Source organism: Armigeres subalbatus, chromosome 2 (genome assembly GCF_024139115.2).
Source record: "Armigeres subalbatus isolate Guangzhou_Male chromosome 2, GZ_Asu_2, whole genome shotgun sequence".
In the NCBI taxonomy this organism is placed as follows: domain Eukaryota; kingdom Metazoa; phylum Arthropoda; class Insecta; order Diptera; family Culicidae; genus Armigeres; species Armigeres subalbatus.
Genome location: NC_085140.1, coordinates 420,944,396 through 420,966,410, shown reverse-complemented (window position 1 = coordinate 420,966,410; position 22,015 = coordinate 420,944,396). Strand labels below are relative to the sequence as shown.

At 37.0% G+C, this 22,015-nt stretch overlaps 1 protein-coding gene across 1 annotated transcript; it reads left to right on the top strand.

Annotated features, from left to right (window-relative positions):
• Positions 1-613: 613 nt before the first annotated feature.
• Positions 614-21,926, top strand: LOC134213439 (ejaculatory bulb-specific protein 3-like). The gene is made up of 2 exons (XM_062692496.1): positions 614-734; positions 21,142-21,926. Exon 2 carries the CDS (start codon positions 21,150-21,152, stop codon positions 21,528-21,530), a length of 381 nt encoding a protein of 126 aa, XP_062548480.1. The 5' UTR covers positions 614-734; positions 21,142-21,149; the 3' UTR covers positions 21,531-21,926.
• Positions 21,927-22,015: the final 89 nt, after the last annotated feature.

Sequence of the window (22,015 nt, the reverse complement as noted above, 5' to 3'; positions counted from 1 at the left end):
GTTCTTTGATTTATCCACAGTTTTGCTTCGTTTAGTTCTCTAGTCTATGTCTACAGTAAAACCTCCATGAGTCGATATTGAAGGGACCATCGACTCAAGGAAATATCGAGATGTGGAATACACAAACCATGTGATGCTGTTTGAAGGGACCATCGTAGTAACCCAGAAAATATTTTTTAATATGGAATATTTTGCTTCTATGAGTCGATATCGAGTCATAGAACATCGACTCATGGAGGTTTAACTGTATAAATTTTTACAGAAGTTTTATATTTTTCTCAGAGCCTTTCCACCATCTGTCTCCTTTACATTTTGTACTTTTCGACATTTTGTTATTCGGCTTTTAGTCGCCTTGAATGCTCGTATTTTTGACAAGGAATATTCGCACCCCGTAAAGATTACAGTCGGGGGTTGCCATGCCGGTAACTAAACCTGCCTACGCCAGTGTTTCTGGTGCGGGTCCTGACGATCGACGTCGGCGGGCGACCCGGGCAAGGGCCATGCCCTAGTGAGAGCGGACCGATTAAACAGCGCGACAGAGAGCGAGAAATGTTGGGAAACTTTCCGGCCGAAGCGCACCGGAGCCGGAGCGGTTTTTTAATGCATATATAAGCTCCGCGCCGATTCGGTGCTAATCACAGTTTGTCGCTTGCTCTTGCGTTAAGTTCGACACCGAGTGGGTTCGATCCGAGAGTTCTGTTGTCGAGGAAATTGTAACACCAATCACATAACCGGTAAGTGCTGAAAAGTTTCAGAACTCGATAAGTGGAACGTGGATTGATTAGGAAATCCTATGGTGATAACTGCCTCGTGTTGTGAAAGCCAGTGCGTGGGGATCGGTTCAGTGGCCGGGTGAAGATTGCGATCTGGCTTGAAGTGGAAATTCCTTGTGATGCTGAAAGAGTTTTAAGTGATTTAAGAAGTCGCGGTTGGGACATGTTTTGTTCTAGGAATTTGAATATTTGGTAAAATATATTTTTCTAATATTCAACATTGCTTCCAAATACACATTCGAACATTTGCCAGTGATTCAAGATCGCAAATATTGAAGGTAAATTTTTTAACATAGTTACCATACACCAAAACATGTGTCAATATACTTCTGCAAAGCTTCGAAGTTTAAGAACCAATGAGCAATGCTTAATGAGCATGCCTTATAACATTTTCAACGTAAGCTTTACATGAGAGGTATGCGTAAGCCTCTGTGCAAATCAAATTCCAATCAGCAAACGAAGACTTCAATGATAAAAAAATGTCGGCTGGAAAAATAAATATTAACATCAACCAAATTGAAACTCATATATGTATGCTTTTTGTTTAATGATAATGAAGAACGTTGAATTTAAGGTCTAGAAAATTTGCTTGCAATTTTCTCTTAGCTCGTCTAAAATTTGCGAAGAAACAACAACCCAAACGATTGGATTAGAATGGCCCCAAAAAATGAAAAAATGGCCTTATATCTTTTGGATTTGAGTGAATCCATGGAAAGTGCTGGGTTCGTCTCTCTCTTGATTTTACTTCCAAACCTCAATAGATGATATAAAACAATTGAACCCGTGTGGGGTTGTTGCTCTAGCCTTCTATTCAATTAGATGATGAATAAGTATCTTAATGCAAAGTGCATGTTAAACGAGATGCTAGAAAAAAATATCACTGGAGTAACAGTTTGTATGGAATAGTGAGTCTAAACATAGGGGAAGGTGGGTGACTTGATCCCCCCTGTTCTACCGAGAACTAAAGTAGCTTTGTTGTAGAGTATTTTTTTAGAATAGATCATCTAGACAAATGATCGTTATATGGTGAGTTATATTTTGGATTGACAAATGTATTGATTCTGCGAGACGATTTGATTGATTTGACCCTTTAAAAGATTTTTTAGTGGCCACGTAAAATTCGAACAACTTATCCTAACAATGCCCAAATGCTATATTTTTTCACAGCTCAAAGCCATAAATATGCTAAAAGATCTGTATTGGTCAAAATATCAACATTCCATTACAATATTAGGAAATGTGGAATTCAAATTGCTGTGTCAATATGGGGACACTTGATCCCTCATTTGTCACCCATACAAAAAATTGACAAAAAAAAAATAAAAAAAAAATATTTTTTTTTCTCTGGCGACTATTTTTGTGTAGATTTGACAGATTTAATGGAGGGTTGGCTCGAAAAAATATTTATTTAGTAGATATCATTTTTTTATTCCTTATTACAGTGATTTTTTCAATGTGAGAAGTTCATCACTAGTAGATATCATAGAAAGGGGATCAAGTCTCCCCAAATTCTAAGATTGCATGCGCTGTCGACATCCATTTCAATAATCGTTAATGAATATGCACAGCAAGTCATTAAATCTGCGCACTTTGGAGGAAAATTATTTTTTTTTAAATTAGAGAGCACCTTTCTACTCTCTCAAAGGAAGTTCTTGAAGAGGGATCAATTCCTTCCGAATATTTTTGAATTCGTTTTTTGACACCACTTAAACATACGATTGTGTATCAATAACAACAACAATTTACAGACTGTCACACATCAGCGAAGTTAAATTATACATTTCTTGAAGAGTCTGTGCGACAACCGCGTAAGTTTATTTATTTTTGGCTGTGATATATCGGAAATCAGAAAAGGGGATCAAGTCTCTCTAGTCTCCTCTATAGGCTTAAGAATTAGTAAATGGTTTGATGATAATGAAATTGACGTGATGTGGTGGTTATCAGAAAAACTCGATTTCAATCCTTTCGAAAACCACTAAGAACCACCAAGAAAACCAAACCAAGAAAAAACGAACAGTGGTTATTGTCTGTGACATAATCGCGAACAGCCCAGCCCAATAATTATAATTACAATTTTTGTGACCAATTAGGTCCTAAAATGAAGAATCGTTATTCGATTTTCTTTCAGGGAACGATGAAGCTAATCATCCTGAATGCGTCAGTTTTTCTTCCGAATCAAAAGTTGAAAGGAACATTCTTCAATTTGAAATTTAAATATTGATGGAAAATGCTTTCTCGACAGTTTCGGTCTTGTTTGACGTACGGAATAATATGATTCAAACTCACTAGAAAAACACCGCAGGGCACTTGACTCAACCTTTGACAGTCACTTTTTCAGATTACGGCAGTTTAGGACCCAATTGGGTCCTAAAATGAAGAATCGATATTCGATTTTCTTTCAGGGAACGATGAAGGTAATCATTCTAAACGTGTCAGTTTTTCTTTAGACTCAAAAATCGAAAAGAACATTGTTTAATTTGAAATTGAAAAATAGATGTAAAATGCTTCCTCGACATTTTCGGTCTTGTTTGACGTACGGATTCAAACGCAGTAGCAAAACACCGCAGGGCACTTGACTCAACCTTTGATAGTTAATATATGGGGCTAACGTTTTGGGCTGATGGTTCATTCGTTCTGAAATGTTGCACAGCCCAAAATTTGCCTTAAAATGTCTTAAACACAAAAATATTATTTTTACTGATTTAGAATTTTACCAGAATTTTTATAACAACGGTACAAGTATTCTTGACCGATGCACTATTGTTTGCAACCATAAACGAAGTAGGGCTTTAGGACCCAATTAAAAAAAAAATAACTCTAAAAAAGTTATCAATCGATTTTCTTTCAAATGTTGGATTTTTTGTCATTGATAAAAAATTGGTAGAAAAACATTGTTTGATACTGGTCGTATAGAAAGCGAACGTGATTGAATGATCGTCCCAAGTTACCAATCCTTAATTTTTAACCCGAAATCCCATATCCCACCCTACTAACCTCGAGTCAACCGCGGGTGTTTCAGTCCCCCTACTACTAATTGTAATTCTTAGTTCGCCTGCCTTGCTTGTGGGCCTGTACCGAAAAGTCTCGTTAGGAAGTAGACGCCAGCAGCGAGCAACAAGAGTAAAAATGAAAAGACCATCACTAACGCGTCGATGATGATGACGCTTTGGATGACAAAGGAGTATTTGTAAAAGCATGGTCTGGTCAAGTAAAGTACTACGTCCGCTTCGCGGTTATGTCACAGACACTACTCATAGTTCGTTTTTTGAGGGATAATAACCCAGAAGGTCAAGGCAGGCACTGTTTCTTGTAGGAATGGGCGATACCGATACGATATATCGGGAATCGATATTTTCGCTCCGAATAATCGATATTTCGTATCGATTTTTTTAAGTTCGATATTTGACCGTATCGATTTTTTCTAGCGGATATCGGATTTCGATTTTTTAAATTCCAAAAATATAGCACATTAGGCTCAATCTGTTAAAAACAGCGAAACAGCGAAACTTTGATGTGCACATGCGGTTCGATGACCTGAAATGAAAAATCTAAACTATCCTTGGTTTTATTTTGCTCGTGATTTTAATTTTTCTGGCGTATCGATATATCAGAATATCGATGTTTCAACGCCGATATTTTTCGGCATCGATATTTCGACAATAAAAACATCGATTCGGCAGTATCGATATTTTCCCGTAAAACGCCCATTCCTAGTTTCTTGTAGTGGACACTCGAAAGCCCGTGACTTACATCATTCTGATGTCCGTGTTAGGGATACATGAACGGCATTGGCTACATCTGAAATTTTTACTGGCTTTGACAAGAATTGAAAATTTTAATAGCTTATCGTTAATAATCTTAAGTTTCAATTAAATTGAACGAGTCGATTGATATATACATTTTTTAAATCCATTGAAAGATAAAGGCGCTAGTAACGTTCGAAATCTTCCCTTTCAGCGTAACGCTCTCGATTTCCAAAAATTTAAATGACACACGAGGAATTTTGGCGTTGAATCCAGGAAGCCTTGGTATCAGTCGGTCAATAGCACTTAGAGTTCGAGAAGTAATTGAAAGTGAAATAATGATAGCTGAAGCTGGTGGAACCGATTTTCTCAATATTTGGATGGGGGATCAATTTTATTGGCGCTGAGTATTTGAACTTCAAAACATTTGAAGGATAGATTAAAATTTTAAAATGTTTTCGTATCTTCAACAATGCAGAATTTCTCCGAATATGATACTAAGCTTCATTTTAAGTGAAAAAAGCACATTTTCCGATGCATCTTTTCCTCGATATGACAACCGAATTCAATTCAAAACACGCTGTTCTTATTGCTATTTTTGTCACGGTAACACTTACATACTATCACAGCCAAACAGACATAACACATAGAAGATTTACTCATTAAATTCATCATCGTCCAGAAACTAGTGATATCTGTTGACAATGATATCTACTTGGGCAAACCATGAACCAGATGGCGGAACTGAGTGAACGTCGAAAAAACTGTCGTAGTACACAAGTGATCGTTTGACTAACTAATGATTATTTAAATTGATTGGTAAACCACCCGAGCAGATCAAAATAGCTTAATATTATCAAATCTTGATAAGATAACAAAAAGAGATATGAGATAAAAGATCAGGCAACAATATCAATATTTTGTACAAAAATATCAGGAGGAAATCAAGTTATGTTATTTGTAAGAAGTGATATTGGCTTGTTCTTATACATAACATATTTTGATATTTGAATCATATTTCGGTGCAAATTTTTGATATTGTTGTCTGTGCTTTTATCTCTTATATCAGTGGTCCCCAGCATGCTTCCTATCAAGGGCCGCACAGCAGTTTTGAGCTGTTGAAGCGGGCCGCCGTATATACAACATTGGTTTATCGATTCATATCGCATATAACAGAATATTTTATATTTAAACAAAATATTTTCTTCCGTTGAATCTTTTTCACACGTACTTTTATAAGGACATTTTATTCTATAGATTTTATCGCCGTAATTGACTTTTAGTCAATAGTACCGTTTTTAGTACCGTTTTTCGCCATAGCATATTTTCAGCAATGTTGGCAGAAAATATTCTAAGCGATTTCACTTAAATTATCATACGATTCTGAACAAAATTCGTTCGAGATTCTAAACAGAATCCGCCTGGAATTTGGATCATAATTTGTTTGGGATTCTAGACACAAGTCATTCAAGATTCTGAAATGAATCCGTTCGAAATTTCAAACAGAATCCGTTTGTGATTCTGAACAGAATTCCGACTGTTATATGCAACAGAATCTTTTCGGAATTCGTTTGAAATTTCGAATAGAGTCCTTTTAGAATTCTGTTTGAGATTCTGGACAGAATCCGTTTGAAGTTTGAACTGTCTGTGTTTCTGAAAAGAATTCGAATAATATTCTGAACAAAACATATTGTTGGCAGGGTTGTAAATTTTCGGCAGCACTGGATGAAGGTGATGTTTTTTTATATCATGTTTTTATTTTCTTCCTGCTTTGAAATCAACCTCACATTCCCGGAGAGGCAGAAAAGTAAACAACAGAACTCACATCACCCACTGCGCCGCGAAGATGAAATTTACCACAGCAAAATATACACATTCACCAAGCAAATTGAAAAAAATCACCACGCGTTTAAATGGGCCACTCACAGTAAGGCGCGAACTGAGCAGCCAGTCAAAGTGACTTGTGAGTGGCTGAATGCGAAATTGAACAATCGGTGTTGGAAATGATTTTTCGGCTGCACCCAGTCGCACTCACCACGGCGGCGATGAAGGCGACTGCAGATTATACTGAGATCCATGTTTTTCACTGCATTGACTGTGAAATATTTCTACCCTGATTGTTGGTCAACGTATTTTCTGGAGGTTGTAATCCAGCAAAATTTCAGTTCAATTTCGCCGAGACCTAACTTATTTTGAAAAATTAAAGTATTCTCATTACAGAGCTGGGATTAAATACAAATTTGTTATTATCATAGTCCGGGGCGATATCATCAAAGTACATTTGCCTTTCGGCCTGCATAACATCTATGTATGAAGTTATGAATTTCATGAATATAATGATGACACTATTCACGATAAATAAATCGTGCTTCAACATCATTGTGATATGAATTTGACAAACTCGGGAGCATACCGAGATATTGGAAGTGATGAAAAATATTTCCTTTAATATAATATATAATGCTTATTAATGGGCCACGTGTAGTGTATTCTCAGAAAACCTTCGCGGGCCGCAGGAAGAGGCTTAGAGGGCCGAACTTTGGGGATCACTGTCTTATATCAATCAAGTCCATATCATGTTTTGTTATGCTGTTCATGGCTTCTGCTCAGGCAGTGTAAACGATGAAAAAAATCCTTATTGTTTTGTCCATTTGTCTGTGATACTCTTCTTACTTTTAATCGTAGATGTCGGCTAAACAATAAATGAGAAGCGATTAATCATTGCGAATTGATGCTCACATGCATGTCAATAGATTTAGTTGATGAATATTCCATATAATATGTAATGGAACGTACACACGGTCAAGCAGTTTGACTAACATTGACTTCACCTCTCGTTTATCCAAACATCCATCAAGTTTTACCAACAGCGACACGAACAATCAATTTATTCGACCAACAATATCACACACGAACGACCGAAGCACGAACTCGAGCACCAACCATCAAAAAAATATATGGGGGTTTGTGCAACTTCACTACAAATGCTCAAACATGTTCGGCGAACCTTGACTCCACCCCCGACAACTCAAACCAAAATCAAACCGTTTTAATTTTTTTCCAACCGAGCCGGCAACTGTCAAATGGTTATTCGAACAACTTCACACACGTTCAAACAAAGCAGCAACCGAAGCGTTTACGTGGGGGCGGAGTCAATGTTCGTCGAACTGGTTGACTGGTGTGTACGTTGCATAAAGGGTGTCTAGACCACAGTTAATCTGCATTACTTTTGGAGTTGTGCGTCGATGTCATAATTTTTGTTGGCGTTTCAGCCGGCGCTTATAGGGGTATTTCACCATTCTAGCCGGAATAAAGTTAAATTTTCAAAATTGTCCTAGAGCAGTCCAAATATGCCTCAAACTTCTCTGAATAGTAGACGAGTGACTCCTAGTACTAGATTTTCTATTTAGATTTAAAGTTTTACCACTACACGTCTAGAAAGTTAGAGGTTTTTCGTTGAGGAAATTAACGGTTTTCTCTGTTGAATTTGATTACGTTCGGTATGTTCTATTGTGGTCAAATATTTGTCACAGCAATCCACAGTTCAGTACATACCATGAAAAAGTAGACAAAATAGTATCCTGTAAACATATTTTTGACAAGAATGAATGGTTCTAAACAGAAATACAAAAGAGTAATTCGAAGTCCATTTTCGAGCTGAAACTAGTTAATGTTACTCATATTTTCAATAAGCATAAAACACTTATTCGATGATATTCGGTAATATTTCGGTATAGAGAGGACGCATTTATGTATATATTTTAGGATCCCGAAGAAAACTCTTGCGCAAATTTGCGCCATTCTGAAAGCGGATGTTTTTAGTTTGGTACAGTATTTAAGGCATTTACCGTGCACGCACCCAACTTTGCGCTGCTCCTAACTTTGCGCATTTTGCGATAATTTTTGTAATAGAATGCGTTTAAATCGAATTTCGAAATATAATTATTACTTGTCAGCACAATATACATGTTATCATAACAGTGCATGCATTTTTTCGCTGTTAAATGACATATTTTTCATTTTAATAGTCGAAACTTGTACTGAAAACAGTGAAAATGACCAAAATGGCGTGTTCTTAGCACAAATAACAAGTGACGGTTTACCCGAAAAACTGTATTTTTTGTAAATTTTTACAATCGCTGACAACTGATTACACATGGACCCAATAATTATAATATTGTAGATGCCATCTCATGAGAATTTAGTTAGTTATTTACATTTTTCTTTAAAATATATGATGCGCAATGTTAGGAACAATTTTTCAATACAGTGTACCTAATTTTGCGCACAACTCGTATTTCTTCGATATTTTCAACATTTATTATATACCTCGTCGGAATAGAGTTTACGCAAAAAAGTACTTTTGTTAGCTGTGGCCAATGTACATAAATGAGGCTGTACATACACCAACAGACGTGTAAACATACTAAGTATGTCTAATCATAAGAAAATAATTCCGGGCATCCTCATATTCTCAAATATGCTCAAATATGCCTGCAAATGGAATGAACATAAATTGTAATAGTAGTTTTAGCTGAAAAAATAAAATTTGGTCGAAAAATTGTATGATAGACGCTTGCTTTGTGTTAGAAATTTTCCAAGTTATGTGGGCAAAGTTAGGCATATAATAAGGGGTCTGCTTTGAAGTTCAATTTACTATTTATTTTAAATTTTTGTACCAAATTTAGTTCTCAAACAATAATATAATAATAATACTACAGCATGGAAACTATTTCAGGCAGATAGCTACTTTCTGTAAGTTGTACAAGTTGATTCAATTTTGCATTTCCTTAACTGCGCAAAGTATGGTGCGTGCACGGTATGGCCTATACCATACATTCAACCTCCCTATGAAAAGAGGAAGAGTCATAGAGCAATTTCCATGACACCATCTTTCAGCTCTATGTTTCTCCTTGCAAACACATAGAGTTGAACTGATTTCGGAAGAAGGGATGACGAGAACGAATTAATTGAAATTATCAAAGTTTTTTAAGGTTTTAAAGGGTATAGCACATGGGTCAAAAAGTGAAAATTAAGAAAACTGATATTTCAGCTAAATTATCATCACAGTATCATAAAATAAGGTGAAATATAGCATTTTGAGAGATGAAATAATTTATTCCGGCTAGATTGCTAAAATACCCCTATGTGCGGCGGCAGCGTGAATCGGCCTGGTAATTATTTATTGCGTTCGTTTCTGAAAATTTTAACTTTGGACTTTTTCGGAATATTTCCCAAAATATTCATTTAAAAATTTATTTTGGATTATCCACAATTTTTTTTTAAATTTTCATGGGAATTTTAAAGCAAAGCTCTTCCAAATACCTAAGGAAAAATGTTTGAATTTTCCGAATGGAAACGTTTGGATTTTTCATGATTCCCAGTTTGTTTTTTTCCAAGGATTTACAGATTCTTCGGAATTTCAAAGGGGTTGTTCAAATTCAAATTGTTCCAAATTTTTAGTGGAATTTGTTAATGTTCTGCAGAAAATCCACGGGAAACTCTTAGGAGCTTTCACGGGAAACTGTCTAAAATTTTTCGCGGGATGTTTCTCGGGATTTCTGAAGAAAATCTATGGGGAATGTGGCTTTTATGTTGTGGACGGGAACATTTTTGAACTTCAACGGGGAATATCCCAGATTGCTAAGGACATTTTTGGTTTGCACGAGATTTTTATTAATTACTGTGGGAAATTCTTCGGAATTTTCACAAAATTTCTATAAAATTCCACAGAACTGTTCGAAGTTTCAATGGAACTTTTTTTTCGAAATATTAAAGGAATTTATTTTGATTTTTATGCGAAATTCTTTGTATTATTCAAAAAGTCCACGAGAAATTGTTCAAAAATGGGAAGGGTCGTTAGACGAAAGTCATCTAGTCGAATTCCATTTGGACGAATTAAACGTTTGGCTTCAAACGGATATTAGGTCGAAAATGGTTCGGCCTATGTCATTTGGCCAAAAACGACATACGGTCGACCTGGTAATTTGACCGAACAAGTCGATTGCCCTAACAGGTCGATAGGCTGAATAGGTCATGTGACTGAAATGATCGTTTGGTCGAAAATGTCGTTTGGCCGAACAGTTCCTCTTTGGCTGAAAAAGTCGAACGGGTAATATGCCCGACAATGGCATTTGCTGAACGGATCAAATGGCCAAAAATATCGACCCGTTCGGCCAAACGGCCTTTTCTTCTAAACAAATATTTCGAGAATGATTTTTGGCGAGCAGTTCTGGTGACAATTTAAGGTGATGACAATATGACTGTACGCAAAGTTCGATAGAATCTATTCTATTTTTCAATCACAATGTATTGAATTCTTTGCATTGATTTCACATTTTCGTTGTGAATGTTTTGTGCACATTTTTAGAGATATGAGTGATGCGCAATACAGCCAATCCGGAGAGGCGAGTTAATTCTTGATGAAATTTATATACTCGATACCCTGTGCATAGTGTATCTATTGTGCTTGCCACATATTTATTCAACGGCAGACATAGATCAGCTGTCAGTTAATGACTAAAATACAAACTTCCCCCAAAAAAATTGAAATTCTTCATAAAAAACTAAAAAAATTCCATACAAAATTTGAGAAGTTGTCAATAAAGTTAATTTGGGTTCAAGCAACAAATAAATATAAAGTTTTAATGAATAAAATGCAAAATTTTCATAAACAATGAGAAACTTCCAATGAAACGAAAATTTATTGGCACATCTTCAAACGCATAAATTGCAATTATAAAAGGCGAATTTTCCATAACTAAATCAAAATGGTCAATTGAATAAAAAAACAACAAAATTTCCACGAATAGATCAATATTAGCAATAAATACTTTGTATACGAGAAAGGCAAAAATTACAAAATTTGATTTTTTGTGAGATATTTTCGATTTTATGTGGAATAATAAAATATTTTGTGGAAAATTTTGTAATTGTTTATTGCTAATATTGATTTATTTATGTAAATTTTGTATTTTTTTCAATTATTGCAATTTTTGCTTTCAAAAATGTTAATAAATTCTTGTTTCGTGAAAAATTATTTATTATCCATGGAAATTTTGCATTATCCATGGAAGTTTTATATTTAATTGATGCTTATACCCTTATTTCATTATTGACAATTTTCTTTTTTCATGGAAATTTTCTACTGCTGCCGTCAGCTTATAACCAGTTCCGGTTGGAATGTAGAACCGTTGAAGAGAAAAAGATCGAATACAAAGGTTTTTTAGGGCACCCTAAATGGAAAAATGTTTGTGAATGTACCACGTGGAGGGTGGGATTGTACAATTCGACAACTCACTATCTAAACACATAACTCTTTACAGAACGAATAGATTCTGGCCATTAATACAACATTCTGCGGAATTATCGTGAATAGTTCCCATTATGTGAAGTTTGTTCGCTTCAAAAGATGCAAATGATCTTAACATTGAAGATATTTTGAACGCTCAAGTAACACAGCTGCCACGTATGAGTCATGAGTGTCTCCTCATGGCCGGTTGTGGTCATTTAAACGCTTTTCCCACGCCCCACCAACGTTGCAATGTTCCATGCATGTAAGTGTAGTTGCGGTGGCGTTCACCTCGCCACCTACTGAAAATGTTGCTGTTCTATGCTGCAGTTTCAAATTTATCTGATTGAGTTCATTGCGCCCCCGATGGTCATTGTGGCTGTCCTGTGTTAAATTGCATTCACTAAGAAGTAGCATTTCAGCATACCACATCTATACCACACTCGGGCAGCTGGGGACTGTGCTATTACTATTATGCGTAAATTTTCTTGAAAGTCGAAATCCACTCCTTGCCACTTTTATTAAAAAGAGGGGAAGTCGGCGAAGAGAATTCTCTCTTGCGACATTCACCCTTATTCCAGATTGAGCTTAAAATAAGCTTCTTCAGCTGGAAAACAGCTTTTTCAGCTTGAATTGTTTGATGGGGACATTTCGTCAAAAGGTCGTTTAGTCAAAGAAACATTTAGTCGAATGGATGTTTAATCGAAAGTAAAGTGCAGCATAGGTTTTATTATTCTTTTTATGGAAACGCTTTCTTTCACTTAATATTCATACAATAATTATAAACTGAAAGTAAATTTGAAGAAACAAATGAAAAAAGTTGAAAAATATAATAATTAGTTCAGCATAAAATTCACTTCCGAACATAATTCGGTAATGGTTAGCCGAAAACTTAATTTCGACCAAATGGCCATACGACCTATTGTCTATGCGACGAAATGTCATTTCAATCAAGTGTTATTCGACTCAATGTCTTTGACCAGGTGGTATAGATCTATCGTAGTTGGTTCGCCGAAGTCATATTCTGTTTTCCTATTATTTATTCTTTTTATGAACCCATCGCAAAAAATCATTTGGCTTTTAATTATTCTAAATTAATGATTTCGTGTGTGTTACTTCTACGTGAAGTTAAACGAGAGCCAGTGGAGATGTATCAGCTTCCACACTGATATTCTTCCCTCCCCCTTCATACGGGAGCTTGGCAGAAGGAAGGTCGTGTGATATGTGCCATCACAAATATTGCCCTCCGTTCGCTTTCAAATCGACTTCTATAAAAAACATTCTTCATGCCTGCCGTATCCTAACGGAATCAATTCTATACTTTCGCCTCTAATTCTATCATGAACATGTACGTCCAAGTTTGGAAGATGGTATTAGCATTTCCATATCATTTTTAATTATTATTGACTGAAGTTTCTTTCTTTCAAATATCCATTCGACGAAACGTCAAACGTCAAACGTTTCAGTATTATTCATTGGAAAATCTGTTTTCAACTAATTGTCCGTTCGACCAAAGGGGTTTGGACTAAATGTCTTTCGACGAAATGGTATAGATTCAGGTTCAGAACTAATTTTCTTTCTCGAAAAGTTTACGCCCGCAATCAATTTGTAGCTGCTACCAGATCGTCAAAAAATCAATCGTTTTTGGTGAAGCCTTCTTGCTTCGTAACATATTCAGCTATGCAATTACCGAAATTATCAGTGAGTGCCCAACAAACAATTTAAGCTGAATGAGCTAGTTTTTCTGCCGAAAAAGCATATTTTTGGCTGTATAAGCGCTTCATTTGTCACCAATGTTTGTGTGAGTGTTTAGATAGATTTCGTAAACTAATTTATTTCTGTAAAACTGAATATTTTCTGCTCCGGTTATTGCACTCTGAGCTACAGGACATCATAGTGACATGATCGCGGTGGTGTTGTATGCATAATCGTAGCTCGTAAAGTAGAGCCGATTATCACCCTAATCACTGCTTGCGGCAACCCATACCGGTTGTGCGTAACTTCTACCTCCGTCTTCTAGTGAGCTAATGCCAGCTGTTTGAGCTAGTTTTTTACTGTGCTTGTTATTTATGTTGTTTCTAGGTTTATCTCCTAGATCAGTTGCATGTTGACGTCAAACTCGCACAACATCTTCTTTCTTAAAGTATGAGTTTGACGTCAGATCTCTTTTAGTCACAATTGATCCTAGAATCAAGTCTCCCATGGAAAAAAAAATTATTGATTAATTTATTGAAGATTTCACCAATTTTCGTGCAGATTTTATTTGGTCTGTTTTTTTTCACACACTCACTTTTATTTCGGATGGTTTCATTTTTGTTAATCAAATATACTTAATTATAATTAATTACTTGACGTTACACGTGAACGTGTACACTGATTTTAGCATTGAATTCGAATTTTTAATCTTAAACATGTTGAAAGTCTCTGTTTCCTCATTTCCTCCGGAATATCAAACTTGGTGAAGGAGCGTAGCTCCGGCAGCTGTTGGAAGTCTGCCTTGACCTAAGTCTCATCATCCATGATGAGACAGAGAGGTTTCGTCAGCATCTGGGTGTACAGATTCCGGGCTCGTGACTTACGACACCGTATTTTGCCGTTCGTCTTCTGCACTTTGTACATATGCAGTCCCTCCCGAATCTTAGCTGGTAGGAAACCAGCCACTGTATTTGATTCATTTGAAATTAACGTGGTTTCAAAATATTCACCATGCGGGAAGAGAAACGAAAAATAATTACGCACAGTCCTACAAAATCCATCTGTGTCAAAAGCCGGATTCTACTCTTCATTCAGTCCCATTGATTCACGTTTTGGGCTGTGTTTGAATATAAAAAAGCAATAAATTTTCCCGGGGATAGTTGAAAAATCATCAAAATGCATAAAGTTGTTTAATAGTAAAGAAATTCAGGAGATTGAACATAAATCGAAGTAGAGTGCGGTGCTGCACTATTTGACATTTAAAAAGAAAAAGTGCCGATCCCGTGCAATGTCGAGTCCGATCTGCTAGTTTATTATCAAATCATGAATATAAAGTAGCCTTAGCTACGCGAGATAAATGGGCCGGGAAATATATCTGTTTTAAATCAAAAATGTGTAGAAGAAACAACATGAGCTCCATTTGCCATATGAGCAGAACCCATTGCCAAATGATGAATTTCTTCGCAAACTTTGAAAGTCTCTGTTTCCTCATTTCCTCCGGAATATCAAACTTAGTGAAGGAGCGTAGCTCCGATAGCTGTTGGAAGTCTGCCTTGACCTAAGTCTCATCATCCATGATGAGACAGAGAGGTTTCGTCAGCATCTGGGTGTACAGTTTCCGGGCCCGTGACATACGGCACCGTATTTTACCGTTCGTCTTCTGCACTTTGTACATATGCAGTCCCTCCCGAATCTTAGCTCTCTGACCGAAACACTTGGACACATTTGAAAATCAAGTCGTTTTCGGCCGTTGCAGTCTTGTAAAGCAGCAAAAACAGGTTTACTTCTGCATCCGACGGTTTCGGTAATTTATTTTACCTTTTTCAAGGATTCTAAAAATGTTTGCAATTAGTTTTAATTTAACAGTTTGTTTTTAGCCCATCCCTAGTTTTACTCACTGAAGCTTGTTTCGTTGTTAGAATGGTAGTGTTACACACTAATGTAGTCCATTCAATAGAAAAATGGCGCCCGCTTCGGCTACAAACAGTTGAAAATTTTAAATAATGTTAACAAATATTAACTATTCTACTCACTGCATAGGCTGCAGTTATTTTGCGCGGCACTGTATCGTGGGTGGCTTTTTTTGCTATAAACCTACCGAAACCGTCGGATGCAGAAGTAAACCTGTTTTTGCTGCTTTACAAGACTGCAACGGCCGAAAACGACTTGATTTTCAAATAAGTTTTCCACAGTCGCCAAGAGTTATTTCACTTGGACACAGATTCAACTTTTTGGCCACATCCCTGGCCAAAGCATTAAGGACGAACTTTTCGGAATTCAATGTTGTTATACCTCGCGTTTTCAAGGACACAACTTTGAATACTGAAGCAACGAGCAGCTGTCATCTTTTTATTCTGCGACGCATCAAAGCTAAAATAAAAAGATGACAGTAATGCGTTACTTCTTCGTTGAGACCTCCGGTGCCTCGGAAGACGCAAGAAGAAAATTATTTGGATTCTGGACAGTTTCACCTTAAGATTCCACATTCCACTTAAACACTTCGACACGCTCAATATGGAGGCTCAATAAGAATGTTCAATATGCGCCTCCTAAGTAAATCTTTGAATTTAATAGTGATTTTATGGGAAACAATGTAGTTTCGAAGCATACTACAAGAGAATGATTTTATCCCAAAATAGTGTATGTCCATTTAGGATTAACGACGCTGGGCAATAGCTTAGCTTAGACCGACTGTACATATCAATGGTTGGTACTCCGTGATTGATCAGAACTGGTGCAACTTGCACTTCGATCCACGTGAATAGTGGTTGGGATTTACCATATATTCTCGAAGTGCACGTTTCAGCAGCTCGCAAATGTTGATCAATAACAGCGCCGGCCAAGTCCTTACAGTCAGTTGAGAAAGGAAGGGAATGTTAATGTGTGGTTATTGTTGCTACTAGAAACCGAGAATACCTCTGCATCTCCACAATTACCACGGGAAGGAAGTTTTGTTAGTTGGGTGGGGTAATCAGTAACATAGATCGGGATTCACCATGGAAAGTGATGTGACCTATGCAACTTCTATACAACAGTATCAGCATTTCTTTATCTTGTTCAATTGTTCATCCTGCGCGAGGATAAACAATCAATCGCTCAAAGTGAGCGATTGTTCATTTGAGTTTTGGAGTAAGCGCCCGCATCATCATTAACGTAAGGAAAGTAGAAAAGAAGCGGGATTGAAATTAAAAATAAGGAAATATTCACGGCTGTTCAACCACATTGAAAGTAATCGGAAAGCTAATGTCATTCAGCAACCCTTATTTTATCTCAATTTGAGCTTAAATAAGAATGCACAGCCAGACAAATTTTGTTAATTTACGTTTATTTTACATGTAGTTTATTTTTCATTGTTTTCTTTGGTGTGGGTTATGAGTATGTTTTTATTTAGTTTTTTTTAACTATTGTTCACTCTTATGGGTTCCATTATTGCAGTTGTCTAAAAATCATGAACAAGATTTATTTCCGTTTACATAAAAGTAGAAGTGTGTTGAAGCAAAAACATGACTACAGCAACAGAAAGTTTTGTAAAGACAGCAGTTCGTAGATTGCTAAAAAAAACTATACGAATTGAGTGGCACAATTTGAGTAAAAATGGATTGAAAATTACTGTCAGGCCAAAAGTTTAATGTTGTGACTGGTCACCATAATGGCTTAAGGTTCGAGTTTGATGTTTTCGTGGAAAGTCGTTTGGAAAAAGAAATTGAGTTGTCAACTGACAGTGACACCGAAGTTGTACAGGGATGAATGTTGCAAGATACGGGCTTTGTATAATATTCGTAAGCTCGCTTTGTATAATATTATTAGCTGCAAACCAAAAACTATCCAAAAATATAGAGCAGCTGAAGCGAGCCACAACAAAACCTTACTTCTTGCTCGCTTCAGCTGCCCCATATCTCTAGCTATTCCAGTCCTAGCTAGTTTCCCAGTTTGCAGCTAATAACACCGTCCTAATGGTTTAAAAGCATTTGAAGCTGATAATTGTCTTGGATTTTTTAATTGAAATATTTTCGGTAATTTTGGTGAAGAGAGTAATCCAAATAAATAAAAAAAAAATTAGATACAGTATCATATAAAACAATAATTGCGCGACAATAATTGCTACGGCATTCCAAACAGTGACATGTATATTACATGAGTAAAAGCTGAACTCCTTTAAATTGAAATCAATCAAAAATTGTGCCTCGTGTTGAATTAGTTATATGTGGTGGAAAATAATTGTAATGGTTATATTGGATGGACCTTACTTGTATAAGACTTGAACGAAGGTGTTTAGAAATGGGGAATCTGGCCGTTCGCTTCACGATGGTTCAAATGTGAGGCGTTCTTGAAAAAAGCCAATTCTAATCCAGATCGCAAAACTCCGGCACTTCCTCTCCATCTCCTCTTATATATCTGTAGCTTCTTCAATATCGTCGAGCTCGGTTTTGAGTAAGGGCCTGCGGAATGGAATTATACTGGGACGATCCTTGAGATTTTGAGACAATATGTGGGTTTACAACCACGCAAACGTGGTGGCGCATTTAACAGAACCGGCGCATTTTACACTTATTTCCCCAAGAACATCCGTTCTGACTGCATTCTTGACTGCATCGAACGGAAGATGCTCAGAATTTCGAAGTAACGTTTATCACACGATTCACCATTGACTCCACGATTCCGGTTTGTTTTCCGATGTCCCGATGAGAGAGTTGAGGATTTTGCAGGTGCTTGCGAAAAATCAATTTGCGACGTAGCTTTTCGGGTGATGCCATTCAATTATCGAGAAACTGACTGCGATAAAAATACAGTGTAAACAATACACTCTAAGTTATTTCTATCCAAATTTTTAAGAGAAAACACCCAATGGGTAAGCGTTTTTCCGTGATGCAAATCGATGTGGTACACCCTTCAGCACATTATTAGACGTCAATTTTGTCGTCAACGTCAAAATCTTATCTTTGAAAAACATTTGTGCTTTGCTTTGACATTATTTTTTTTTAATTTATTTGCATAGATATATGCAAGAACCAATAACTTTTCGATAAACTAATAATTTTTACTCAAATTATATAGTTTCAGTTGTAAAAACTTGTAAGTTAAAATAATAAACCTTCCATGTCCTATCATGAAATAAAAATTGTTGAGAGTTTTGTGGAAAAACACGTTTTTGAAAAGAATGGAAGGATGTCAACATCGCGTTACATCTTTTATTGAAATGCAGAAATTCCAGTACTGCTTAAGATTCTGCAGAAAAAATGTTGGGCTCGTTTTTAATGCACAATATCGCCTATTTCACTCAGTCATCGTGAAAATCTTTCGCTCCAATAGACTATCGACTTTTCACCAGCCCGGTGGCATCCCTATCTCACACAATAGGTTTGTTTTGCAGCCAACATTGCGCGACCGTATCCCACTGACAGTTCTGTATCCTAATGAGAATCATATGTGATGTTTGTAAACAAAACACATACTATCATGAATTTTACACTGAGATGTTGGCTGCAAGAACATGGCGTCGTGCCACCCACCTGCTTTTCACAGTGTATATCACAAAGCCCTATTTATGAGGCCCTGCACTTACGAGTTTTATCCTTTTCTCACTGCATAGAAAGTAGATAATAACAAGGCATCTCACTGTCAAAGTTGTTATTTACTCGCCTTGTTGTTTTCTTACTTTAAAAGAACAAAAAAAATCGTTCGGTGCCCTATTACCGAAGATACCAAAGCCGTCGGACACACCGCTTCTTAGTAATATTTTTTTGAAAGTTTTCAAGTTATTTTTGCTTAGGCCCTTCGCGAAAGTAAGGCCAATGTTAAAATGTCGAGCGAATGATGCAAATTATGTGTTTTTGGTCAAATGTATAATTTTACTTTTTTGCTTACTTATGGATCCTGTACACCTCTGGTGGTGCAAAGAGCCGACTTAAAAGATCTCCACCATGAAAATACCAAATTAAATATTGAAAAAAAAAAAAACATTGTTTCCGGGAGAACCACTCAATAACTTGGGGAAAATGGTCAAACACATCGCATACGAGGAAAAATTGTCATGGTTATACCTGCTGTTAGAATTTTTAATATTTATATGCTGCAGTCATGAAACGGCTGACTTTGAAAAAGCCTCTGGCTGTATAACTGAAAAAGGCTGGATATAAAAATAACTTTTGAAAATTTTGGAAGCTAGAAGATGGTTTTGATATGAAATAAATCATTTTCCATTAACGAGGCAGAAAAGACAATCCGATTTCTTTTTGAGAAAAAAATTTCATAAACGATCGCATGTGATGGCACGTTTCAACGAATCGAGAATGAACTCGTCAAATGATCTTTGATTTGAAATTTAAAGCATTACTAATCTTCAATACAATCAATTGTTTTGGAAGAACTTCATACAAAACTGCAACTTCCAATATCTTACGTATTTCAACACACTCAACCCACCAGATACACCAGATATCAATATATTGCCGCAAAGCTCTAAAACCAAAGCATTTTTTTTGCTGTACACAGAGACTGAGTGAAATTGTATTGCCGTCTTTTTTTTCTCACGGAAATCTTACTCATTTTTCGTAAAAAGTGGAACTACGAAAAATGAGTAAAATTTCCGTGAGAACAAAAGAGACGGCAATACAATTTCACTCAGTCTCTGAGTGATTTGAATTAGGCGTGTAGTTCATTCAATTTTGTTCAAAATGTCACTTACACTTCTCTCCTTCTCACCTCAAATATATGAATAGCAGAAATATCTATCCTATTCATAAAGATGGAATATTTGAATTGTCCCAACATAAGTTCGTATTTCATGACCTGAAAAAAGATGGTTTCAGTTCAACACGACTGTATAGAAATCCTTTACAGTTTGCAAGAGGCTGTTTTCTATATTCTCAGTGGAGAACTCATTTTGACGCAAAATGATCGGCACCCAGATCGGTACCACACAAATCTGACCTTATCGGCCATCAAGGAAATGATTCCACATTCATTTGCTCACCAGTTTCAACGTTGTTTCTCATGCATGCTACTACACAAATAAAGCGGATTGTTCTCTTATCAAACACAACCAGCGCGAAGCATCTCGCATTGCATTCGGTATCTCGGAAAACGTTTAAACTCGTTCTGACGCAAAAAGATCGAAATGGTCCCCACACTCAAGGTGGAATGCAATTAATATGGGCCTTAATGGATTCCAGTGGTCCTTGTCGAGGGCCTTCACCTTTATCACGTCACCCCGTCGGTGTATCAAGTCGTAGCCGTTGACTGTGAATTGCACTTGAGTGAAGACAATTTCCACTCTCTCATTTAGCATCGTCATGCTAATCACGTTGTAACACTGTCGCCAAATCGACTTCAACTGTAATTTGATGAATCACGCGTTTGATGACAGTTTCAAACAGTTACTTTAGTTGATGATCGGCAACTCGTGAGCAGGTTGTTTGCGCCCTGTCAGCGCATCTTCCCTACTTGTACGCCTAGATCGCAATCTCGATTACTATCGACAGGCATAGTGATTAGACTCAATGGCCCGCCTCTGCGCCAGCACGTGGCTCATAGCTCGGTTTTCCCGGTTCCCACGAAACTAATCGAGTCGATTGTGTTTTTGATTCGCATAGCAAGGTTATTTATCGAGTCGAGTGACCTTTTTTCCTTCTCTTCACAGATATCAAGATGAAATTGTTCGTCGTTGTCGCTCTTGCCCTGTTCGCTGTGGCTGCCGCCCAGGACAAATACACCACCAAGTACGATGGTGTCGACCTGGACGAGATCCTCAAGTCGGATCGTCTGTTCAACAACTACTACAAGTGTCTGATGGATCAGGGCCGTTGCACTCCCGATGGCAATGAGCTGAAGCGCGTCCTACCCGATGCCCTCAAGACCGACTGTGCCAAGTGCAGCTCCAAGCAACGGGACGGCACCCAGAAGGTGGTCAACTATCTGATCGATAACCGCCCTTCGCAGTGGAAGAACCTGCAGGCCAAGTACGACCCGCAGAACATCTACGTCGAGAAGTACCGCACCGACGCCAAGAAGGCTGGCATCAAGCTGTAAGCGGTGCGAGTGATCGCCCCTTGGCCACAGCTGGACTGAGACTGAGACGCACCCGAAAAACCTCAACAAATAACTAAAGCGGAAAAAGTACATCCTACATACTAACTAAGAACTGTCATCCCTCCGTATCCAGTTTCAAGCACAACTCAAAGTCGATTTTGGCAACCCGACAACCCATCTTAACTTAAAAGGCATTTTAAAAAAAATATTTTCCTCTATCTGTGATCGAACCTGTGGAAGTGTGTAAGTGTTTTGGGGTTTACCAAAGGGGTGGTGGTATTGTTACGAAGTAACGGTGGCATGCCTCATAAGGTTGCCCGAATCGGTTTTGAAATTACTGTTACTGTGAAAACTATTATTTTTTTAAGTTTTAAATAATAAAAACTCTTGATAATATATTTTTGGTTGTGTATTTTTAAAGCATCCCGAAATGCTGTAGCTGTTTTCTGTTTCTTAAAATATTTAAAATGTTTTACAAGATTTTA